At 36.0% G+C, this 26,344-nt stretch overlaps 1 protein-coding gene across 1 annotated transcript in view; it reads left to right on the forward strand.

Annotated features, from left to right (window-relative positions):
* Positions 1-26,344, forward strand: part of PDE11A (phosphodiesterase 11A) — a 107,870-nt gene that overhangs the window by 37,873 nt on the left and 43,653 nt on the right. Inside the window, exons 3-10 of the mRNA XM_039699397.1 lie at positions 4,585-4,674; positions 5,568-5,708; positions 7,503-7,567; positions 11,591-11,723; positions 14,110-14,185; positions 15,574-15,641; positions 15,988-16,080; positions 18,675-18,725. Coding sequence (XP_039555331.1) covers positions 4,585-4,674; positions 5,568-5,708; positions 7,503-7,567; positions 11,591-11,723; positions 14,110-14,185; positions 15,574-15,641; positions 15,988-16,080; positions 18,675-18,725 — 717 coding nt within the window. The remainder of the gene's footprint in view (positions 1-4,584; positions 4,675-5,567; positions 5,709-7,502; positions 7,568-11,590; positions 11,724-14,109; positions 14,186-15,573; positions 15,642-15,987; positions 16,081-18,674; positions 18,726-26,344) is intronic.

A 26,344-nucleotide genomic window follows, 5' to 3' on the forward strand; every position in this document is an offset into this window, starting at 1 on the left:
TGTCACTGCATTTGCTGAAGCTGAAGTCAGGGCTGCTTTCCAGCCAGCAAGATCACATTTTACCTCTGCAGTGTGCTGCCATTGCAGCACTGGCTGGTTTTCACCATTAGCTAATAACTTTCTGCATTGCAGGTCTGCACCCATGCAACTTTCTAGCTTTTATACCATCCTCTCGTAAGAGAAAATTTCACAGCTTACTTGCTGTGAGGCACACAATTCTAGAAAATAGCCTTCTTTTGCAGCTGGAACCAGCAGGGGTTTTTCTTATGCAATAAGGAAAGTGCTTGCAGATTCCATAAAGACCCTTACCTCCAGGCTGTGCAGTGGAGGGAAAGGTGGTATCTTGATAACATGCATTGTCAGAAAGAGCTTGGCCAGAGGTCTTCTTCCTGTTTCTGATGATAGAAAGATTTATATAATGTGTGAAATGATTGTGAAATCCAAACCCAGATGATAAAAAGAAACCCTGATTTTTAGCAGTTCAGCGGAACATTAAGAAGCATTTTATTAATTTATTTATTCTATGTCCTCTCATCTATGAAAAGCTGGATGAAAGGAAAGTGAGTGTCACACCTCAAGACATTGTGCTGCGGTAGTGTAGGTGTCCAGATGCTGATGTGCCCAGACAACTGTGTAACCAGGTGTGGAACTTTTGGCCTGTAAAACTGTCATCATGAAGGGGAAACATATGGAAGACTGCCCTTTAAAATTCTGAGGGAGCACTGGTGTGTTTCTGAACTGATGCTATAAAATAAAAGTATCCACTAATAAGCACAGTTTGTAGCATACTTGTCCGTGTATTTAATACTGCAGAATCTGGAAATGCTTCATATTTCCAAATTCAAGCTCCTGCTTCAGTTATTGTTGTGGATTTGAAGGTCTGACTTTGGGGATACAAGTCTGGAGGTGTGTGGAGATAGTAAAGCAATGGAAATATATCCTGTGGGAAGCCAAAAGTTACTATGGTCAGGGCAGACATTTGAACTTACTGGTGTAGTTTTGAACTGAAGCTATGTAATCTTCAAAACCTAGCTGAAAATGTAAGTAGTTATGTAACTGAAGACTGAAATTTCTTGTAATTATACCGTTTGTTTCCTTGGTAGTTGTGTTTTAATACTCCTAACATACAATAATGAAATAATAGAATTTAAAAAAGAAAAAAGTGAGACATTAAAAGTGCCCATTACTGGTACTTCTTTTCATAGGTTTCCTGCCCTGATAAAATATTGAACAGTTTGTAACTACAGCTTTTTAGCTTTTGAATGTTGCTGTGAATTTGTGAAGTGAGTGTAGCTGCTACCCAAGGATACTTACTGAAGGGTTAATTAAGAGAAACTGGGCCAGGTCACCTGGACCCTGAATGTACAAGTAATTCACAATATAAACCTTGTTAACCTGAAGTTACTGCATCTGAATGCCTTATGGTTGTCATGAAAAAAAAAATCCAACAAAAACTAGTCCTTTCAACATCTCAGCACATTCATTAGGTTGTTACTCAGCCTAAACACAATTTTTATAAAATGTACTGTTACATACTTACTGATGTGTTTGTTAATATGTCACATAGAACTCTGATGAATCATTGCAACTACTTCTATTAGACAAAATAATTTCATGAGGCACATCTGTTAAAGCTGGTTTTGATTTTTTTTTTTAAATTCTGCCTATTTGCTTTCTTTGAAAATCACTTTAGTAAATCTGTGGAATCTTTTCCTTTAATTAATTCAAATAGATGTGGAAGGAAATTATCTTTCAATACTTGAAAACTATTTTTTAATACCCTTCAGTTTAACAAAGGGAAGCTACTTTATGTACTTCAGAAGGGTATACTGAGTGTTTTTCCATGAGTTTCACACAAATACTTTGTGCATTGGTGTAATGGAAGCATGTGGCATACTCGACCTTTGGGTCAGTTTTTACCTTGGAGCACCAGGAAATTAGTAATTATCCGTCACTTAAAAAGAGGGAGAAAGGATGTGTCTATCTCATGGTGATATGTGCAATTTCATCAACTTTTTACATTCCCTTTGGAGGGAAAATCTCTGAAGTGTGAATCTGGCATAAAAATACCAGCTGTGTCTCAGACAGATAAGAGTTGAATATTACCTTATTTCATATTTGTATGGAGCGTGCACAGTCATAGCATAAACATGTTAGAGGTGCTTGTAAAATAGTCTTAATACTGCAGATCTGAATCTGTAACCTGAAATAATAATGCAATAACTGCTTCCTATCCCATTGAACAATTTTGGTTTAAAAAGTCTTACTTAAAATTAAGCTACCATTACAAACATCTTCATTCTTTGTATACTTGGTGCTGTATTACAACTTGCCAAGAGTGGTTAAAGGAAAAGTCACTTTGACCATTCAGAGAGTACAAAAGAGGAAGACCAGTAGGCTTTTGTTTTGTCAATTTTAAGTAAATAGAAATAAATGAATCACAGGGTGATTCCTCTCTACCTCATGGGTTTTTTTCTTTTTTTTTTCCCTTCATAGTTGTTGACATTTATTTATTTCTTCTACTGGTTTTCATAAACAACTTGGTGTTTTTCTTAATTTCTGCGCCTTATACAATTAGTTTTAGTGGTGAAAAGAGTAATGTGTGTCAGTGGCTTTCCAGGCTCTTAACATTTCATAAAACAGTGTTTTATGGATGGTAATTTGTGTATATAGATCCAGTGCCTTGGAGTTTGGGTTCCAGAGACGAGTGGTTTTCAATATCCAAGGTTTTATTTTCTTCTCACTAAAAAGGATTTTGCCTAGCTGGTTTTGGGATGCCTGAAGGTTCGTAAGCTCCTCATGTGCTTTCTATTGCACAGGGCCATATTAATTTTGGGAATAGAAATTCCATTGTGGAGACAATAAATACTAGTATTTACCTATTAAGTAAAAATGTATCCAGTCTCCTTAAGGTATTCAAAATTTCACTAAAGGCTAGATTTTTCTTAAGTTAACTTTTTCTGCTCTGATCTCTTACTTGGCTGTGGTTTTTAGTACTATTACAAAAAAATATTGATAAGGAGGGTTTTTGTTTCATTTGGAAATAAAAACTAAACTGAAATAAGCAAAATTCTCTCTGAGAAACTCTGACCATTAAAAAACTTAATCCCTCTTATCAATTTTTTACATTTGAACTTTGTTTTTTTAATTTTGTGTACTCTGTCCTGTACATTTGGTGTGATAGTTCGCTGCTTTAATTACTGCCTCTTCAGAAAGGTGAGTGTTTGTAGAGTCTAAACTGTGATTTTCCTTTGGAGGTAGCTGTCATGGGAAGAGGATGAAAGTAGGGTGTTTCCAAATTAGCAGTCTAGGTGTGCACCCTTAAAGTCTGCAGTTACTGTGACAGAGTGCCAGGTGTAAAGGTACAAAATTCAGAGGATCTGACGATCTTTTCCAAAAGCTCATCATTACTCAAACACAGACTAAGCAGGTAGGGAACCAGTGGAGTGCTCAAGGTAGACAAAGTACAACAGCAGTTGCTGCTGTTTCTGTTCTTGTGAGGTTTTTCCTCAGATAGTCTCAATAGCCCATGTCTCCGGGTTAGCAGTATTTTTCTAATTAAATAGAATTTCAAAGACAAATGCCACTCTCTTAATGTCAAAATTTGTCACAGACAGGATTTCTTACAATAGACAGACAGATCAAAGAGAAGAAAGGTTAGCTGCTGCAGCATTCTTTTGACTCTGTAAACAGAGCAGAGTGCCTCAACTCCCACTGGCTTTGCAAATGTTAAGGCTATTCAGCAGCTGTAAAATGTACTAAAAGTCTCAGACGTAAGCCTGGGACCACTCAGTGCTACAGTATGTTACAGACTTGTTACCACCGTGTGGCTTAAAAATGCTGGGTTTGGACTTTGATCCATTGTCATCCTTGTGAAGGGCCAGTCCCACAGGTATTCAACTGTTTCACTCGTCCAGTTTACTAACTTCACAAAGCCAACCTAAAATCGTCTTGGGCACCTCAAACTATGTTCCTAGTCCCTCCTTTTCAATATTTTTAAATTTATGATGATACATTAAGGCCCACTTTTTCAAGCATGTTCTATTACCTTTTATTTTTGCGTTCTTTGAGAAGACAAGTCAGTTTTCTGACCAACAGTGTAGGATCAATGTCCTGTGTTCCACTGTGCTGGTATTCTCCAAAATCCATGTACTCCAGATGTAGAATTCCTCAACAGGAATGTGACTCAAGCTTGCTTCTTGAGCTCAGAATGAAAAAGCAGTCCAGAGAAATAAAGAATATTTTTCTAGGGAAGCTGTAATGTCTACAGTAATTTAAAATAGTCTTCAGAAGACATTTTGTAGAGTTGAGGATCCACAGATTCCCAGAGAAATTATGGAGGACCCAGACTTCTGGGACCTGTGATCTTAATTGTATTTGTTCTTTCCTAGACATTTGATCTCTTTCCATGTATCTGATGTGCCTTGCCCATGATAATTTTGTTTTGTGTTTAGTGCTCTGCTGAAGAGTGAGCTGGGACCTTCCTGTGATGCATTCCCTAAGTTTAGAATCTCTTTACTACTAAGAAATTGCAATAAACAATTGCAGTTGTTTTTAATGACTGTAAATTTCTTTCCATACTAGGTGATGCAGATGTACCTCCCCTTCTGTGGGATTGCCATATCCAATGCCCAGCTATTTGCAGCTTCAAGGAAGGAATATGACAGGAGCAGGGTAAGTGCAAAATGTATAGCAGACCAACATCAAACTTAAGTCTTTTTTTCCTGCAGGTTCCAGCTATGCATATGTGTTTGCTAAGCAGACAGTTTTATTTCAAAAACTGTATTTTCAAAAGATCCCTGATTGATTGAGGCAGCAAGCAGAGAGCGTGGGAGGGATATACACTTGTAGTGGTGGCTGTAGTTTCCTGATATCAGTTCCACATCTTGTGGTGCTGAAACAATTGCATTTGTAGCACAGATGATGCAGGAGAAAGTGTTGCTTAGGCAGAGCTTCAAGCTCTCATAAAATTCTACTAATCTCAAGCCTTTTCCATTCTGAATTTTAAATATTTAGTCCATGTGCAAATAATGTGGATATATCTTTATAAAATTAAGCAGGGAAAAAAAACCCCTATATGTGAAGCGTTTTGACAGCGTGCTCTGCAAACACACAGTCATGATCGCTGGTGCTGTGCATGCTTTGGGACAGGAGGCTCTGAAGTGAAAATAATGCTCAGCTCCCCTGTCGTTCCCTTATCAGAGAGGTTTTTATTTTTTGAAGAAACAAAATGGTAATTTTGAGGGGATTTTAATAATGGTTGGCTTCTTTTTATCGTCCTTTCTGCAATGACAGGGAATTATATTTTTGTTAGCTTGGATCAAAGGTCCAAAACTTCAGCAGAAATACCTCTGGTAGTGTTGAACCTGCTTTTCCTTCACAAAATATTAAAAACACATTTCAATATTGCTGCCATTGTCATTAAGAACTTTTTTTGAATGAAGATTTCAATGGATCATATAAAAATGTCATATAAAATCCATCCCAGATGTGATGCCTCCTTTGCAATGCTCCATGTATTTATTAATTCTACAACCAATACAAGAGTTCTGTGTCCTTGTATACAGGCTTTACTGGAAGTAGTGAATGACCTCTTTGAGGAACAGACTGACTTAGAGAAAATTGTCAAGAAAATCATGCATCGGGCCCAGACTCTCCTGAAGTGTGAACGGTGCTCAGTATTACTTCTGGAAGATATTGAATCACCAGTAAGTAGAGCTCCATGTCATATGGAAGTACAGAACAGCAGGTGGTTTGCAGTGTGTTGTTCCTAAATGTACGTTAGGTACATGCTGAAACTTTATCAACACCCCTGTTGTGTCTCTGTCCCAGCAGGCTTCTATTGTGCTAGCAGTAAGCTTTTACATTGAGCAGATGAAATGGAAATCCAACTTTCAGAATTACTGAAGTATTTTTGGTTTTTTGCAATTTCTCTGTCTACTTGACCCATGAATAATTATTTCATTGCAGAGCTCTGTTGAACAGATGGATGTAAACCGTATGAAAGTATTTGACAGTTTTGACAGGGGCTTTCACTGGGACTTTGCAGTAACTGATATTCATAGGGTATGAGAGCCTCTTAAAAATGTTTGAAGTTTTTATGAGTATTGTTGTTAGTAATAAATTAAGTGGCTACCTTTATATTGGTAGCTTCCTCCAGTGTTTTCAGGCTATTCAATATAAGCTACCCTCCCTTCCATTGATTTGAGAAGTAGTTGAAGGATAAAACATTGTTTGTAATATTTTTTTTCCTACCCAATTATTATTTTTGTATTCACTGATTCTGCAGTTAATTATTTGTTGCTGGGCTGTGACAAGTCAGATACAGAATCATAAATTTGTTTGTATGGCAGAAAAAAATCCCCATTCTTTTCCTTGTAGGAAAGATATTTTTCATGTTTCATTTCAGTTAATAAAAATTAAGAATTTTCAATGGAGTATGCCCTAAATTACACCAGCTTTCCTAAAAGCAAGATCAAAGTTTTTATTTCACTTATGTCCTCTACTATAGAATTTTAATGTTTCTAGTTAATTTTCTCTTTCTAGATTCCCCTAGCCACCCCCCTCCCCAATTTTATAATTGCGATAATAGTTCTACTACATTCTTATGAAATGTCACTGTGTTTATAAGTATATGATTTCTATTTTCACAGAAATGTCCATAGTGTTAGGAAGTTGTGGGTGGCAGTTCATTTTTCTGATCTTGGTACTATTTCTGCCTTTGAGCTTGGAGGGGTTTTCCCTAACCACAAGTTCTTATTCCTCTAGACAAAATGGTGAAATATGGAGAAAAAGCTTCAACTTTTTCTAGATGGTCATAAATCTTAGGTTAATTTGGAGTAGGAGAATAACATCTTACCACCTACTCGGTAATTTTTACAAGTGGCAAAACAGTTATTTTCCTGACTTTCTCCTGTTTTGGAGGGTTAACATATATATCAAACTAGCTCTCCTTAGAGTAACTCAGTGTCTAGCCATGTCTAAAATACTGTAATTTGTACATTGTGCAGAAAGCTTTTATGACTCAGAACCAAAGTGAAGATGGGAACACATCCAAAAAACAAGGCCTCTGTTCTGTGTCACTTTTTGCCACTCCTAAGATGTTTCACTTATGTGCTCCTGACACATAGTGCAAGTGTGATTGGTTGCAGTTAGTAATGCAAAGCTGCCTTTCTGTTTATTTTCCTATATTAAAAAAGTGAAGTTGGAGTAAAGGTCCATAACGCATGTCCCAAAAGCCTTTAAAGGGAAGTGTATATGCTTGTGGAAAAGAGCTTTCTGAGGGAATCTAAAGATATAATTTGATTTAATATTTATTTTTAGGGAACTATGCACAGTGTGTATTTTAAACATTAATTCTCCATTGAGAGAACACAGATTTGTACTCTTATCCTAAGACTATTGGACAAAAATACAGTTTAAGTAGAGGAACCTTACATTACTGTTTTCTTTGATGTTTACTCATCTTAATAGTGATCCTTAAGTTACTTCTTTTGTGACAGGTGGTGAAATTCACAAAATCTTTTGAATTGTTATCTCCAAAATGCAGTGCTGATACTGACAACAGGTTAGTGCTCATGTCTTCTGTGGTTATGGGTAACTTCATTTTTCACATAGTTTTAAGCTTTGCTTGGTCAAGATTTTATTTTCTTGTGGAACTTTGTGTAGATTTGATTGAAGAGTGTGAGCCTATGTTTTTTTACTCACACAAGACACCTGCTTGCTTCAAATGGAGGCTTGCTTGACTAAATACATGTGCCTATATTTTTTGTATATGCATGTTTGTGTGTGTATATATGCACTAATGTTGTATCAGGGTCTCGGGTAAGAAACCAGGGGAAAACTGAGTTTTTATGGTTGAACTCATTGATAACATGCAGCTGTTGTTTTGTGTGATTAATATTTAAGTAAAAATTACAAAATTATTTTAGATTGTTGATCTCTTACAAAATTCCTCTGTACAGTTGTGTTGGGAGGTTTCCAGTAAAATTTTATTTCTGCTGTTGTCAAATTGGAAAGCCTAGAAACTGCAGAGCATATTTATTTCCTGGAAACTGTGTTCCTGTGACTAAATCTTGTTTGGGAGCCCAGTCAAAATGGAAGTATATGTTTTGCTTAGTAGGATCTGTAAACATTTATAAAGGGCCAATTTTAAGTAGTAAAAGAATGATTTTTGTTCATGTGAGGTTGTAATATCAATCCCTGCAAGGTTACACCCTGGTAGCAGTTCACATAAAATGTCCTACATACCAAATGAGGGGATGAGGATTCAGGGCTATTGTGAGAACATTTCTTCCATCTTTCAGTGTTTATCACACAGGTTTTATGCAGATTAATTCATACTGATTCTGAAGGAGTATTTTCCATATCAAATGGCTGTCATGGTGATAAACCTTTTCATGGATTGGTTTCGCAGCATTAGAAAAATGGGTAGTGTTAGAAAATTTCTAAGATGTGCAAACTCACATCAGAGTCTAGGGCCACTCAGAAATATGGGTAGAAGTTATCTCCTTTCCATGTCCTGGTATGGGAATGGTGAAGCAAATGGAAAACAAGCAATAAAAAGTAAGAAGATCTAAATGTGAATAAATAATCTGTTGATTCATCTGGGAATCACAAGTTGCTTTTGACGAAGAGTTTAAGAGTAGCAGTTGGTCTTTCCTAGGGGGTGAAAATACATTTCTTTTATTCAGGGACAGGAGTATGAATCAAGGAATGTGGTTGTTATTCCTGTTTTTCTCAAACTTGATCTATAGCCAGATTAGTCAAAACAATGTAGAGTGGTATCAAGATAACCAAGCTGGCTCATTTCTTGTTACCATAGTTATATTAGCATGTTGCCATAAAGCAGTTTGTAGTAGCCTGCTCTGCTTGTAGCCAAGTCAAGATTATTTTAACTTTAGTCCAAGACATGAATAAACACATAACCTGGTAGCTAGTCTTTATGAGATTCATAAAGGTGTATTTCTGTGCATTTTAACATAAAGATCTATCACTTTCCCTGTGATTATTTTTTCCTGTGGAGAGTGAAGTTGCTTTTAAAAAGACCAAGGTTACACTGGCAGATATGATGTCACATTTGGATCTAGCACAGGCACAGCTTGAGTTATTGGCACTATTGTGAAAAAATAAAGGTTATTTAGGATACAGAACAATGCCGCGAGCCCTTGACATTTGAGCATTTTTCTAGCGAGTTTTGCCCTTTTCATTCTACATTCTGCAGCTGTAACTGATGTAAAGTCATGAGACTTTTCATGTGCGGAAAAAAACGGCAAGACAAGTTTCTTCATCATTACAGCAGTTAAGAAAAACATTATTTCTTTGAAATTTTAGTTGAAATCCAAAGACATTTTAGGCTGAGAACAGTTTTCATTATGTTTTATGTAAATGAGAAAGAGGGTCCTAAGACAATATTTTATGCCCTAATATACTTTCTCACTGAGTTTTGGAAGTTGTTGTTTCTTTTGTGCTCCATAAATCTGCATGATAGCAGCTCACCTCTTAAATACCTAAATGCCATAATAAATACTCATACTTATTTTCTTTGCTGTTGTTTGTAAAGAAATGTCTTGCAAGGCCACACTTGCCTTTATCTGTTCAGTTTCCAAGTTTTCATCACACGCCATGATCAAGTTTGTTTATTATCCATACTGGCACACTGATACTCTTGTTTTTCCCAGCAATTTTCTTCTTGAAGCACAAGTTTGCCAAGTCCCCTAAATTTTCTCTCCCTTTGAAAAAATATTACATAAATGTTAGAATCCATGGGGGCCCAGTTCTGGTATGATCTAGATGCAGATGAGCCTGATGGAATGTGCTGTGGATTGAGCCTTTCCTGCACAGAAGCAGCAGTTTTGGCAGATGAGATTCCATTTTAGCTGAGATGACAGTTCTCTAACCTGGGTACCAGTGGTAGTGGACAGGTCTCCTGCCTGGGCCAGAATATGAGTTGTGTGAGCAAAAATATCTGTGCTCCTTCCCACCTGGGCAGTACAGAGGAAGCGCTGAAATCCCCCAAGAGTTTTACTGTCCCTGGGATGATGGACCTGTCTTCTGGAGTATGGCTGTAGAGTGCTTGTTAGGAATGGAGAGAACATAATAGAATCCACTTTTTAAATTTATTTATGAATATTATCTTGTTTCTTTTACTTTAATGAATTTGCTGCTTAAAATGCTTGACACCCATAATGCAGTTCTAATGTATGTGTCTTATATGATAACACCTTTCAGATAAGTTATGAACTGGGAACGATGCATTTGAAATTGGATCCTATCCTTAAAGATTTTTTACTTCTGAAGTATTTTAAATAAATTAAATTATTAATTAAATTTTAAATTATAAATGTGGTTTTTTTATTTGGCTCAAAACCTGTTATATTTATGTAAAGATCTCTGTCAAAGTATACACATAACATTTATTACAGTCACTCAAAATTCTTGTCCCAAATGAAAGTGGATTCCTTTAGATTTCTGAAAATAATTATTTTTTTATTTATAGTCTTTTAAGAATATTAAGGTTTTTTAGATAAATTATATACTTGAGTTTGTCTCCAGAAAATCAATGCAGTCAACAAAAATCAATCCTTTCAGTTTGATTGAATCTTTCAAGGATTTCACTGTTCAGCCTACTTTCATTCATGAGGAATGCTTCAAAGCCTCAAACTATTGTAGTTTTCTCCATAGCTTCTTAGTGACTTTTTTCTAAGTAATGTTTCTCAGGTGTTAAAAATTTACCAGTTTTCTTCTCAAAACTACGACAACAGGCTTTTTTTTTTATTTTTATTCACACATGAGTAGTCAGACATTGCCAATGTCAAGAACCTGCCTGAAACAAGTCAAAGAGAGCTGATTAGGTGAGGATTTTAAGGTCTACTAGACACTGAGTTTTCTGGAGAAGCTGAGGTGGAGTGTGGTGACTTGAGGCTATAATTTTAGTGTTTTCTGCTCATTTAGTGATAACTCTCTAGCCCCGCAGTAATTGTGGCAGAAGCTCAACCAGGTAAAGAGAAAAGGAAACCTTCATGTCTTGTGTGACTACTTGGATCCACTTGCTGTAATATACTTGAAGTATTGATTTAAGACTTATTTAATGATCCCTTCTTCAGCCATTCAGATATGGTATTGGTTGGTATTTCATATGCCAAAATTTTAAAAAAGTCATTTTGACAGGAAAATTATTGAAAATTATTGAAAATATAACAAATTATTAGATTAATTTAAAAAATCTTAAAAGTATATATTTTAAGATAACTCTACTGGAAATATATTTTAGAACTGGTTGCTTTTCATGAGTAGTCCTGTATCTACAGAAACTTAGAACATAATCCATTGTTGATTCATAGCTAAAAATTATCAAATATTTTATTTACTTGAGACACCAATGCTTTTTCAATAGAAAGAGCTATGTAAAGGAGAGAATTTTTGAGGTACCATTTGAATAACACCAAATTATTGTTCTATAGTTAATTTTTGGTAACCATTAATAATTGTGAATGGTTGTGCTGTTCCTATTAATGTGCATTTAAGACATGCTGGACTTGCAATTAACGTTGACTATATTATTTTCTTCCCTTGCCCTGCATTTTGATAGTTTCAAAGACAACATGGAAAAATCATCTTATTCTGACTGGCTAATAAACAATAGCATTGCTGAACTCGTGGCTTCCACAGGTCTCCCAGTGAACATCAGTGATGCCTATCAGGATCCTCGCTTTGATGCTGAGGTGAGAGATTTTTATAAGTGTAATTATTTATATATTACTTTTGAGCACTGTGACTAAATAAAAAGTTTGGTTTTATATTCAAGTGGCTGTGAGACATATGAATATTTATTTTGAATTATTTTTTCTATTCAGTAAGTTGTCCTTCTGGTTTTCTATAGTTTTATACTGCAAACACATCACTGAATTAGTGTATGACTTTAAGCAGTTACTTTGTCCATGAATCTTTTTTTTTTTTCCTATTTATAAGTGATCCCTCTACCAATTGCCTTGATATTTATGTAAACTGATTTTTGATTGCTGAAAATTGGTTGGTGTTCAGTGTTAGCAGAACCAGTGTTGTTAGCTGTTGGGGTACTGGGGCTGTGCACAGACAGTGTGAGCAGAGCTGGTATCCAGACAGACAAATGTTGTTTGTGATCTAACTCAGCCAAACAACAGTTTAATTTGCTCAAATACACACTGGATTGGGTACTTCTTCAAGATACATTCACTCCCAAAAAATATTGTTTGTGTATCTTGAGGTATTAATTTCCTATTAGAAAGGTGTAGCTACAGATAAAAATATAAGTATACTTAACATCTAAATAAATGTTAGAGGTGTATGGAAGGACAAAATCTTCACTGAATTCTAATCCAGCATTATTGTGGAGGACTTGGCCAGCAGTTGGACAGCACATTAATCACAGCCTTGGTCAGAAAGCTTCCTAAAATGTATTACTGCAGTAAGTGTTCTTGGAAGTGGTTCACATTGACAGTTTGCTTGGTTCCAATTTTATTCCACATGTCATTAAAGGGATTATCTCTCAAACCAGCAGAATTTTTTGAAACAATAAAAAATAAAAGGGGCCTACTGTACAAGTATAAAAGAAAACTGCATTGACGTTAATCTGTTCAGAATTTCAAGAAGTACAATTAATGCCTGGGGTGTTTAGATATGCTAACTTAAAGCATGCCAGTCCTTGATGTTTGCAATTGTACTTGTATTATATCATCTCCTGAATAATTCAGCTATCTCTTATTTGTTTCACAGTTAGTTCTTTCCAAGTTGGAGGCACTACCCAGTGTATATAAAGAAAATGATACAAAGGGCAATAATCATTTTCTTTTGATGGGTTCCTATGAAAATTTAATTCTTAAATTCAGATTTCTACTCAATTATTTCTACAGTCAAGAGTAGTAAGAGGAACATAGTATCCCTTATTACTTAGATAGAATCAAAGGTACATTTGTAGTTATGAACAGAAATTCTGTTCTCTGCTTCTGTTGATAATCATGTCTTTTTTTTTTCTCAGAACACTACTTCTCTTCTGCAAATGTTGATGCCCAATTTTCAACTCATTCATCAAGAATTTAATGCAAAAGCATTTTGCAGTTCATTTTAAGAAATAAGTTTGAATCAATTATTGCCCCATTCCCCTGGAGTTTAGGTGGCACTCCACACTGGTTTCAGTGATGAGTTCTGAGTATGTACAAATAGGCAATCATCTAATTAAAACCTGAGTTATGTCTTCTGCTAGCTAGGAGATCACAGTGATCCCATCCTGCTTCCTATATATGAATGTGTTCCTATATATGTTGGTCTTTTACTTTTCTTTTATTAAAGATTGCCTGTAACAGTGGCAGTTTTAGTAAGATAACATCTCCTGATCTTCTGTGAGTGGACTCATTCCACTCTCTGATCTCTTTTGAAAAACTGTTTTCTGTTCATTAGATTTTGCAGCAGTGACACTAAAGAATAAAGCTTGTTAATTGTAGAAAAGAGAGAATTAATGAAATTGAAAATAAATTGTGAAGTTGTATACTGTATTAGCTAGAAAACAATAAATAAGGCAGTAAATTGTCATTGGAACAAAAGGACAAATTGTCTCAAATCTAGGGTTTGGCTCCATCCTTACATTTCTTACTAACCTGCACTTCTGCACAATTCCCTACTTACTCTCACCTTTCTTCTGAAAATGTGTATTTCCTGTAAGCCTCCTTCTAGAGCTGCCTAGCTGAGTCCAATTTCAGCTTGACAATTGGGAAGGGTACTTCTAAGGCAAACTTGTTCAGTGAAAGTTATCTTTACTAATCCACCAGTAAAAGTAATCCAAAATTTGTCTGGACATTGTCTCAATTATAGTTTGTCTTTAGTGCCAAATCAGAGTCAAACAGTGTAAGCTTAATGTGGCAAAGATGCCAATGTTTGTATATTCTTTGGCAATTTTTAGGGTAATCCTTCTGACTTTTGGTTACTGTGGATGAAGTTTCAGCAGATTTTTTTCTGAGAGTTGATTCATATGAAATGACATTTATAATGTAAACCTACTCCTTGACATTTCCATTACCATGATTCAAAAAAATGAAAACAGCACCACTAATGGAAGCTCTCATTTCTACATTTTAGGCTGACCAAATTTCTGGCTTTCACATAAGATCTGTTCTGTGTGTTCCTATATGGAACAGCACCCACCAAATAATTGGTAAGTCTTCCCTCATGGCTGCGTCATTTTTGTGCTACTGTAAATTTAGTTCTGTCTTTTTAATTCTGTGTTCCTTTTTCTTCTTTTTCCCAGCTCAATATTGTTAAGAAGTTACAGTAACTGGGATGCATGCTAAGTATCCAAGAAGGCATGTTTTGACTTGGATACTGTATAGACTTTTTCAGCTTTCCAGCTGTGTTGTTGTTAAGTTATATGTTGTACTGAACTTCAATGAGATGAAAACAGTAATTCTAACTATATTAGTGAAAAATATTTTATATGCATTGGTGATTTCCTTGGGTCTCCTTCTTTAGTACATGGGCAACTGTGTGCAGTCAAGCTAAGTGTCCATTTCCCTCTAATGACAAACTCTGGCTGCAGTCAGGGAAGATTTGCTGCAGGGGCTGTGGCAGTGGTCAGAGTTGCCTGTTGCAGTGGTGGTTGCTGGATCAAGATGTGACAGAGTTTCAGAGGATCTTTGATAGGATTCTTTGCAGCTATGCTACACCAGCAGTTGGCCCTGTGTTATTACCTGCTTTTGGCACAAAAAGGAGTGCTTGTAAATGACAGTGCCAGATTCCTCTGCTAACGCTCCTCAGAAGAACTGACGTCAAAGCAATAGCAGTTTATACTGGCAGGGCAAGAGTTAGATCCCTGTGCATTGTGGCTGCCAGGGAGAGCTGAGATCAGAAGTGCACTGCTGAAGGCACTTGGTGTCATGCAGGGTCTTGGAGCTTCTGTAGCAGAGGTGATGTGGGAGTGGAGTCTTAAAAATACGTCTTGTTGTTTGTTGTGAACTGTGCCTTATCTTCAAGAATGAGAAATAATTTTAACTCTTGACAGCGGATTACTCTTACACTATTTTTCTAAGGGCATATTGTAGCTAAATGAAATAGAAATGTTTGTTGTAGTAGAAATCACCATTGGTTCGGAAAATGCATTTTTTCATTGGCTCAGTAAATTAATGAACCAGTCATGAGTAAAAAAGGGTTTATATACCCAGATGATGCTAAACTAAGATTTTAGGAATGAAGGTACTGATTATATTGTAAATTATATTGGAAACTCCAAATTTTTAGGACAACTTATGTGATTGCTGTAAGCAAAGTAATCAAGATCTTTCTCAAATAAATCTTTAACCTTTTATGAAAAGCACTGTAACTTTTAGATTTGCAGTATTAGACTTAGAGAGTAAAGAATATCAGCTGAAAGTACTAGTATCAAAACAATCAAATTATTGCACATCTGTGTCTAATTATTTTCAGAATAAATATTTGCATTTTGCTTTTCAGTTTGAAAAATGTGGTTTACATTTTACCAATGAATAAAACATTCTGCATTGTGCATTAATGAATGAAGATTATAATTCTTATTAACTCTTTCTAAAGGGGTAGCTCAAGTGTTGAACAGGCTTGATGGGAAATCCTTTGACGATGCTGACCAGCGACTGTTTGAAGTAAGAGGCATTCAGTTCAGCATTAAGATACTTTTCCAGTAGCATTTATAATCTGCTTCAGTCCACTCCAGGGATGGGGGGAGAATATCTTGTCTATATTTGTGTTTGACATTAATTCTCAGAAATCCTCACTTAGAAGTTAGCATCCTAATTAAAACAAGTTTCTGGCATCTAATCTCTCATCTAGAGGCCAGTGACTCACCTGCATTCTTAAAATACCCTGTTTAAACATGATTATTCCTAATATTTCCATGCAATTTCTTTTAATGATTAAGTCAGTGTTTATCTTCGTGCTTGTATTATAACTGATTCATAATTGACTCTTTTCTCTCTTTTTAAATTTTAGGCTTTTGTTATTTTTTGTGGCCTGGGTATCAACAACACAATTATGTATGACCAAGTGAAGAAATCCTGGGCAAAACAGTCTGTGGCTCTTGACGTATGTGTACATTTTTTCTTGCTCCTAACCATCACATGTAAAGAAGCCCACTGTATTTTTAAAAACAATGATTATTTAAACTTCTCTAATGAAATTCAACAAGGTAGCACTGTGGTCTATTATATATCTGGAGATTTTAAACATTATCATATTAAAAATAATCTTGGTGAGAAAAAAGGCAGGAGTTTTCAGGATAGCTTTACAAATTTACATTATTCCTGCCACAATAATAATTAAGAGCAGTTTGAATGAAATTTCAGATCTTTCGAAAAAAGCATTATGCAAGACTGATTAATCTTAAAACATTGCTCTGAGGAAAGGGTAACATCACTAAGATATTTGTATTGTTTTAAATTTCACATGTGATAAGAGAAGAAAATAATCTAGTTTTCCCTGATGTGTGCATCTTTACCTGTGTAATTCCTTTGAGTTTCTCCAGTACTCACCATTACAAGAACCACCAAAACAACATTGGTTGTTGCCTGAATGAGATATGAAATTCTTTCTATTAAAAGAAAAATCAAACTCAACTAAACTACTATAAAGAGGCTTTCTTTTTCTTTGCTTTAGGGTTTGAGATATTAATCTGCACAGTGGTGTTGCATCCTGTGCTGCACACAGGCCTATTAAGGCTTTCCAAAGTCAGTAAAACTGTTGGTGTTAGAAATTCTAAGCATAAGCAGCTTTCTTTACTATTTGTGTATATCTACCCATGTAGAAGGAAAAATTAAAAGCTCACCTTTTTAGGCCTCCTGCAAGATTCCTTGTACTTTATATGTCGTAGTCATGAATAAGTCTCCATATGTCCCAGGTATTTGTGCGATTATGAGACGTAAAAATGAGTACTGCTCCTGGCAAGAAAAGCAAGCAGTGCTAGATGTCACACACAGATATATAGGGATGGAACTTCACATAGAAGTTTATTTGCTACTGAAATAAAAGAAAATTAAATTTTTTTTGTTTAAAATACAGTTTATTTCTTTGATCTAAAAAAAGACTAATAACCATATAGCTTACATGTAGAGTATAGATTTGATAAATTGCCATTAATCTTCAATTAAGAGTAATTCTTTCTATAAATGGGAAACAGCTCTTGATAATATTTGCATAAAGTGATGTAAGACACAGGAGAAAAATACTGAACACTATAATGGTATGAGATGAAGGACTGTGGATTTTGACTAATAGAATACTTCATTAGTATTTATGTATTTAGCTATAATGGCAATGAATGGCACTTCAAAAATTACATTGATATCAGATGTAAAAGAAATGAATTTGTTATACATCATAATAAGATTCTTATCCATATATACTGATACAGGTTTTCATATAGTATTCTGATAAGATTGAATAATAAATAGAAGAGCAAAACATAAATACATGATAGGAAATTTTGCCATGATTTAAAGCCAGGATAAATACTTTTTTATACTAAGAACACAAAATTTGCAAGTTTATTTAAAGATTAGAATAATAAATACTAAGGAAGACTGTTAAAATCTAGAGAGGTATAAGAATACAGATGAAGGAGAATTTTGATAAATGTAATCTGTCAGAGCATAAGATATAATTTGACTAATCCTACCAGTTTCTGAGAGAAGTTGCAGTATGGTCAGACAGAAAAATAGATACTATTTGAGAAAGGACATGATGTACAGAACAAATGAGTTTATGGTTTTTGTTTATTCTTTTATAGTGCAGGAATGAATTCCTGTTACTGTAAAAGGTGGCGTCTCTAAAACTGCTAAGAGTAAAAATGTCTTGGGACTTACTGCCACAAGGTGTTGCAAATCAACGCCCTGTGAGACACAGTTTAGGTGTTTGTATGAATAACAGAGACATTCACAGATGAAAATTATTTCCAAGTGAGAAGCCTGTATCAAATCTTTAGCACATCAGCAGGTCAGGTGTTCCAGTGTGGGGAAGGACTGTCCTTGCTGGGAGTGCTCTGGCTCTGGGAGCTCCCTCATGGACCAGCAGCTCTCCCATGCACAGCCAGACCATGGTGGGTCCAAAACACAGGATGGCTCTTGCACCTTCTGCAGTGCTTGTTCAGAGTTAGAATCAACCCACAAGGATAGAATGTACTACATATAAATGGATGCATACTAGGAGGTGACAAGAGCAGGTGTGCAGTACTTTGTACATTTTATTTGATGCTGCTCTCTGCAGAATGGTATTGAAGAGAATGTCAGACACAGCACAGGGGTGCTGATATTTGGATGCAGCGATGTGCCACTAGTATACGCATTAAAGCTTTTCAGTATAGGAAAAGGCATTATTAAAAATCCATAAATCTACTGTTATTTTTACATTAAATTCTTTCTCTTTTGATTGTAGAACTTCAGGAGAACAATGTAGGAATCCTTATAATATTAAATTACTGTTCATTATACCTTATAAAATTCCCTGCAGTATAACTGCCAAATGTATGCCTGATAACCTCTAATTAGCTATTACATGCTGTCAATCAGAACAGAATTATCACACAAACTCTAATATAAATTTTGCTTTAAACATAACTGATTAGACTGCAGTACAGAGCCCTGATATTGCCACTTGACAAATTTTTATCTTTTGTTCTGGGGCAGGTGTTGTCTTATCATGCAACGTGTTCGAAGGCAGAAGTTGATAAATTCAAGGTGAGATTTAAGTTTTTGATATACTCATTTCTGAAACTATAACTGTAAATTAATATTTGTCTAGATTATCTGAGAGAAGTTTCACATCACAAGCAGAAAATATTAATTAAAAATTATTTACAATGGGTATATTACATGTAAGGCTGTTAAGCAGAGAAGATGGAAAGTTTATTTCAGAGGATAAAGAGCTGCAGTGCACAGGAGAGGAGTCTCATTGTCCCAGCACCAGCTACTGCATGTCAGTGTGGGTTTGGTGGCCTCCTCAGCAGAAACCATCACAGGGAAGTCATACCACATAAGAGATGAGAGGGACACTAGAGAAAAAGAAAGGAACTCGAGACTTTTCATGCTTATAGCATGAAAGCTGTCCTAAAAAAAGCGGAGCATTCACTATCCAGATTGTGCATAGGCTCAGAAGGAGGGACAGGAAGGTGAGGGATCTCTAACTCCTGTGAGTGCCCTTGGCAGAATGTGAAAGTGATGTGTTCTGAGTGTAGCATTGGTAGGGACCAATAATTACATGTTCTCACTGAATCCTGCCTTGCCATGGGCTAGCAAGTGGGGGGAACAGTGCCCTTGATCTTTCATCACTTCTAGCATTCAAGTGCTGCTTTTGTGATAGACTGTTTGTGTTTTCCTACTTGGGAAATTTGGTGATGCTTCCCTTGGCTCTGAGGAGGCAATGCTGGTAGAGGGCTCCTCAAAGCTCCCATGGGAGGCTCCCATGGTGGGTATCACTGTTGGTTTCCTGGACACACAGTGCATCAGAGACTGTAGTGAGGTCTGGGAACAAGATCTGCACTGCTGTGACTCCACATTGATGGCACTCTCTGCTCTGGAGTTCTGGCGTCTGTCTAGCTGAAAAATAGCTGTTGGGTGGTTATTTTGACACTTGGCTGTCAGGCTGTAACCTGCTTTCTGCACCACGGGGATGCCTGTGGTGAAAGGGGGAACACATGGCTGGCATAGAGCTGGTCCTGCTGAGTGATCTGGGCTGAGGAAGGGTGCAGCGGCTACAGAAGGGCAGCTCCTGCTAGTTAATAAGTTTGTAGATTATTGCCCAGATGATGGCTGTGCCTGGTATCTGTATGGATACCTGGTGGTAAGGGTATAATATTCTCCCTCCACTGTAGTTACTGGTACGATTACCCACTCTTGTGTATGCTGAAAATGAGATTACTGATGTATTGATGGGATCAGCATGCTTGAAGATCATCTAACACTACAGGAAGTACTTTTCTGTGTGCAGTAAGTTGTATTTAGTGTTTGGCATAAAAGAACTGAACACTGTTGAGAAAGAGGGAAGAAAGGGGTAAAGAACCATCAATTTTCTTTTTGCTTTTGTATTTCCTTTTACCTTAGAATACACATTTGTAATATAGTTTCTATGACTCTCAGGATTCCACCAGTATCTTTGTATGTACAAGAGGGCTATACTTGATTTCTGTCAGCCATTGAAAGACAACTCTCCTTCACAGCCTCTGTAGTTGAAATAATAGCTTGCTATGTTACTCTTTGGACTCAGATATTCATGTGATGAGAAGCTATTCTACTTGTTTTCCCAGGTGATTTCATTAATAGATAGACCAGTCTTCAAATAAGAAATGTCTTTTCCTTATCCATTTACCTTGAAGGCATGCAACTATCCATTTAATGACTAATAAAGTAAAAGGAAATGAAAAGCATTTATTCATTAATAATTCCAAAATATATTATTCCAAAAGACACATGTCTTATAAAGAATATAGATGAGAAAATAAGGAACATAACCAAGCTATACCTAAAGTAAGTTAGGATATTTTTTTCAGAAACATTGTCCCTTTTCTATGTCTATATCCAGTCGTCTCACCTTCAATTCCTGACAAAATTACTCTCAAGTAGTATTTGTTAATGCTTTTGCACCACTGGATGTAAACAAAACAAAAGAACAAAAGCCCAGAGACAACCAGCAAGTCTTGGCCTGTGACACAGGGCTCATCCCAGAGAGGGCCATCCATCTGTGGGATGAAGTTGCTCCCATCTCCCTGCTTACAGCTGGCCTCCCTGCTGAGGTCTCCCAAGGCACCCTGCCCTGAAATCACTGCTCTTTCCTCTGTTTGTTATATCATTATGTTCTGTATAAACCCTTTGTTATATTAGGATCATCTTCTAGACTTGACTGGCTAATAAACCATCCCTCCCTCTGGGGGTGTTTGGGGCTAAATGTGTCCCCTCTGTCTGTGGTGATTTATTGGCAGGTGTCAGAGCAAACGTCTGTTACGATTTACCCGATGTCCTGGTTCAGTCAGAGCAGAGACACACACACATGACAGGAACATCGAAATGAGAGTGATGCCAGGAGATCACCAATGGCTCCTGACTGACACAACACCCACAGTAATTAATGACTTTGGAGTGACAATACATTGGAGTTGACAACTTCTCAACATATTATCCCAAACGTACTGTAACTGGACCCCAGAATCTTGGAAATAATTACATACTCTTGTAGTACAAGATTTTCTTTCCCTCTTTGTAATCTCATTTTTTATAGTTTTTGTAAAATGTTTTTCCATTAATTTTTATTTGCTCAGGAACTTGAGAATATTCTGATAAGAAGTGAAAAACTGCAAGTGTTCCTAAAGTTTATTTTCCCTCAGGCTTTTGCCAGTGGATTATTTTATTGCATTATAGAAAGCCCAGCAAGAGTAGCTAAAGTTGATTTTTTTACTTGAAATTTCATCAGTACTTTCTTACTGTTAGTGGATGAATTGACAAACACACAAATTCACAAATATACCTATCTTTTTAATAATTAAGCATAATCACTGTGACCAGGTTCTGTAAAATAAATAACATTTATTTCTGTTTCTTGTAATCCCATCTAAGAATTAATGAAGAAAACACCACCTTAATAAGAAACCCTTAAGATATCAAACCTTACTCCAGATGTTTATCTGGGAAAAAATGTGGAGCTGGAAAAATACAGGGGAAGTTCACAGTATGGAACAATAAAACATGAGTGTATGAAAATGGACCATGCCATACAATTGGATACTAAATACTTTTAGATTTTTTTTTAATTTTCAGGTTTAGATTATGATGGCTTCAAAAAATATGTAAATTAAATATACTGTTAAATTCACACAAACTGCATATTTTTTTAGGTTTTCTGATATGTGCCACATTACTGTGATTTCTGATGCCATTCTTCTAGAAGAAAAACTAAACTTTACTTTTCATGGGCATTTGTAAGTAAAACAAAAAAACCCATCACCTTGAGTTCAGATTTTTCTGAGAATGTCTGAAGTCTTCAGCCTGGTTTATCACAATGCTTCTCCTCTCTTGCATCTACATAACTGTGCTAAATTCAAACTGAATTTTGGCAGGATAAGCTAAAGCAATGCACCACTGAATCATATCCATATCAATATTAATTTTATTTTCAAGAAGTTAGAAATAGCTATGATTTTTAAAACTGTGGCAACTTACTTCTCCCTTGTACTTTAGACTTAAAAGACTATTCTGTCATTTCTGTTGTGTACTAGTGCTAGTGCTATAAACATTGGCGTCATTGGAATAGACAAGGCACTTGAGATCTGATTAATCTGAGATTGAAGCTATCCCATGGCATTCTATAGCAAACCTGTGCCAGGTTTTTTCTTCCTGAAGTTCAGGTGCTGCAAGCCTAAATATAGTTATGTGTTAGACAAATATAGATACATGAGTAAAGAACGGAGAATTGTGTTCAGGACAGGATATTTATAGCACAAGTTACTGATTTATGAGACAGTAATGAACAAGTCCTGTGACTTGGCAAGCAGCCCCACAAACACACAGCACCTTTAAATTTCACCAGTGTAGTTTCCAAAGAGAATATGTAAACGCTGTCCTATTATGGGAAATGTACAAGAAGCTATTTTTAAGAAGCAAGCCTAATTGCGCAGCTGTCAATGGCATAAGCCAGATCAATATTTAATGACTGTGATGCATTATTTATAGCCTTGGGAGAGATTCCCTTTTTTAGGTCAAACAGCACACAGGAGAGATAAACAATGGAAAATAATGTATCACCTGCTTTACAGAATCTTCAATTAAAATGTAGCATGAATAACAATTTCTGCATTTCTCTGTTTTGTTGCCTGAGGTGTGGCTATTTAAGATCTACTTTCACATAGGGAGGCTTTTGTGTCTTTCTTAAAAACACTCTTTTAACTACAGAATGATGAGAAGAGTTGAACCAAAAAGAAACTTTTAAGACTGCTACTGTATATGACAATGTAAATGGCTGAATCCACGAAAGATGACAGATCTATGTGAATTTGATACTTGCAGCGAGTTATGTATGATTTAGCATTTGTTATTCATGCCTTATGTACCCTTAAATGTACAATGATGGGCAGCACAATGAGAATAAACAAAATTTTTGTACTGGTTTTAAATTCAGTATTTGAAACAATAGGGAAAGCATTCCTTGGCTATGTTATTCTCTACTGTGATGTCATCTTTCAATTTAGAATTACTTTAATTACTTTTATAAGCTTGTAATTAAATAAATTTTCATCGTTTATAGTAATTACTTCATAGTCTTCCTCAGTAATTACACTTCAGAAAGTCAATCTGCCTTTGTTTTGGACCATGTATGAAATATTGCCATAGAATATGGGGGGTTAAGCAATGCTGCTTTTTTATGGCACTGCAGTGCAATCAGTTTGGTACCCTATGTTTCCCTTCGTGTGTGGGGAAACACGAAGCTCTTCACACACTGCAGGATTTGCCAGATTGGCTCCAAAGCTGCTCACACTCACTTCCCTTTGGCTGTCACTGCGGGGTGCTTGCTGGCACTGAGCTTTTCCCTAGTGCTATTCCAGCTGCTCAGGTTTCACTGAGAATACCAACAATAGGAAAAAAACTAAAGAAAAACTTGAGGGTAACCAGGGCTTAAGTGTTAATATTGAATTGTGTTCCCTTTTCCTCTTTTGAGAAAGGTACATGATCACAAGATGTAAAATACAGTTTATTTCTCTGTTTTTCCATATCCACTGCCCACGTAAGACAGCAACTAAAGCACTGTGTTAAGAGTTTCATAGTTCATCAAACCAAGGTCTTCTTTGTATTACATTATTTAGTACGCTTTGACATGTGCCCATGTCTTCAGTTGTCATGGAAACAAGAAGTCAAGAACACATTGCATACACTGAAAATTATAAACAACGAGTACTTTAGCCTGGTGAGGCTCAAGCACTGAGCTGCCCTCTTAGGTGCAGCCAGCCCTGCCTGCTGGCTCTGGAGGGGGTCAAGGGAGGCTGCAGTGGTTGTGAGGACAGATCCTCCCTCTGAACATTTGCAGTCTAACTGGGCAAGTTCCTTGTCCTCTGTTGCCAAATCATCTGAGCAGGGCAGGGCACTGCTTCGCATTTGCAAAGAGGGCACAGAAATATTAGAACATCTGTGAATGGTTTCAACAATTCTGCTTTAGGACTGCAACAAATTTGTATGATGCAACTGTATTGCATTTATATGATAAGCCTGCACAAAACTAGTTTATTTTCTAGTGTAGGGGATAAGTAAATCCTGTTTTAAAATAAATCTTTCTCTTGAAGAAAAACTGTATATGATTTAGGAGAGTTAAGGCCAAGTTAAGAAAGAAGCCTGGGGCCTAGAAGCTAGATAAAGCCCACAATTTAATCATATACCCATGCCCAGACAACTTTTTCTGTTAATTTATGAGTTTAGCACAAGTCATTAAATGAATTCTAAAAGGGATAGGCTTCTTTCAGCAAGGAATAGATTCTGGTCTGGATTGCTTCAGGGCAAGGTCATTGCAGAAGTCAATAAGGAACTTTTGTTGAATGTTTTTAATATGCAAAACCAAAATATATTTATTCCAGCATGTTTATGCTATGCAGATAATCTTTGGATATACTTACACTGTAGGTTAAAAAGAAGGGATCTTAAGGGCTATGATTTAAAAAGAAAGTGAAAAATCAACATTTATATTCTAACTGCAGAGTAAAGACACACAGTAACTAGAAATATTAAATAATAAATGACTGCTTCCAAGATCAGTTACTTCGTACTTAGACCAAAGCTTAAATCTTCTCATTAAATACCTTAAAAGGTAATAAACTTTAATAAATTAAAATAACAGATAATTAAAATATGTGCATGATCAAAACAGTCTTTGTACTAGTTGCTTTAAAAAGCCTTCTTCTCGAAAGCTGAAATAGATTTCAGTTGATCTAGATAACCCTAATTATTTCTGCTATACTCTAATATTTACGGTACTAAAATAAAAACATTCCAAGTAGTTGAAAAATATTACTGACTTACTGCCTTTAATAGTGGCTGTTTTTCAGGTTCTTAGTAATTATGCACAGTAATACAGTGATACTTAACCAACAGACATTTTCAGCAGAGAAGTAGTAAAACACTTAGGATTATTAAGTTGTCCATACTAAAAAAAGCATGCTGCTACTATAGTGCTCTCAGATACTGGATTTTTGTTATTCACATGGGAGATCATGTGTTTCTTGCATTTGTTTCCATACACAAAACCCCAGTTGGTCCAGGTCTTGATAATACATAGAAAAACAAGTTAGAAAAAGCAATTGTTGGAACAAAACATTGCTCCCAAGTGAAGATGAAATGATTTTTTACCCAACAGACCTGTTGTCTGTCCTTCAATCTGATCGGTCATCATGCTCCATAAGAATCCCTTGTCAGATGGAAAACATCAAGGAATAAACAGAATTCAGCATTGCCACACTATTTAGCCAGCAACCATGCAAAAATGAGAAGGCATGGAATACATTTAAACTGCCATTCAAGCCACAGGGGTACCTGATGGATGATTAAAAAAAGAAAAAATATTAACACTTGTCAAATAATAAAGTAGTGTCCTTCAGTCAGTGACAGACTTAGGAATTTCGATTTGGAAATATTTTCAAACAGGAAGAACAATTTATCTAGCAAGACTCATGCACTGGAAGTGGGCCAGCATAATTTAAAAATCTGAGGTGCTTGAGTGAAAGATGGTAATTTAGGAGTTCTTCAGTGTGACTTTATCATGGTTCTCTTGCCACCAACAAGGAGCAAATTATTCCCCACACAACTGATAAGACATCCCCTGGGCTGGCTCTGTATGTGACAGCTCACTCTTCCAAGACCTGCATTCCCAACTGCTCCAGAAAGACCACTGCAGTGGTTATTTTATCTCATGGAAGAAAGAAATTTTCAAAGAAATCTATAAAAATGGCATTATAATACACATTTTAAATTGTTTTTAATTTATCTGTGTTTGATTTCTTCTGTCGCCCAGAACTATACGTAGGAACTTTCTGGTTAAAAACTAGAGGTGCTTTGCACCAAAATTTATATAGATAGAAATAGAAACTTCCTAGTTGTCATTGATATTATCAATATTAATTTTTAAATTAAAGAATTCATATTATCAACATTAATTTTAAAATTAAAAACTTAGTTGTACTGAATTTAAAAACAGGAATTTTTTTTTCCTTAGCATATACCCTACAAATGGAAAAAATATTTTTCTTTATTTCTGCCTCTGTACAGTGTTCCAGCTGCAAGCAGTTGCTTGTCATAAATGCTTGCTCGTGTTGATTTTAAATTATTAATGG

The sequence above is a fragment of the Passer montanus genome, unplaced genomic scaffold (genome assembly GCF_014805655.1).
Source record: "Passer montanus isolate IOZ18808 unplaced genomic scaffold, ASM1480565v1 scaffold1, whole genome shotgun sequence".
In the NCBI taxonomy this organism is placed as follows: Eukaryota; Metazoa; Chordata; class Aves; order Passeriformes; family Passeridae; genus Passer; species Passer montanus.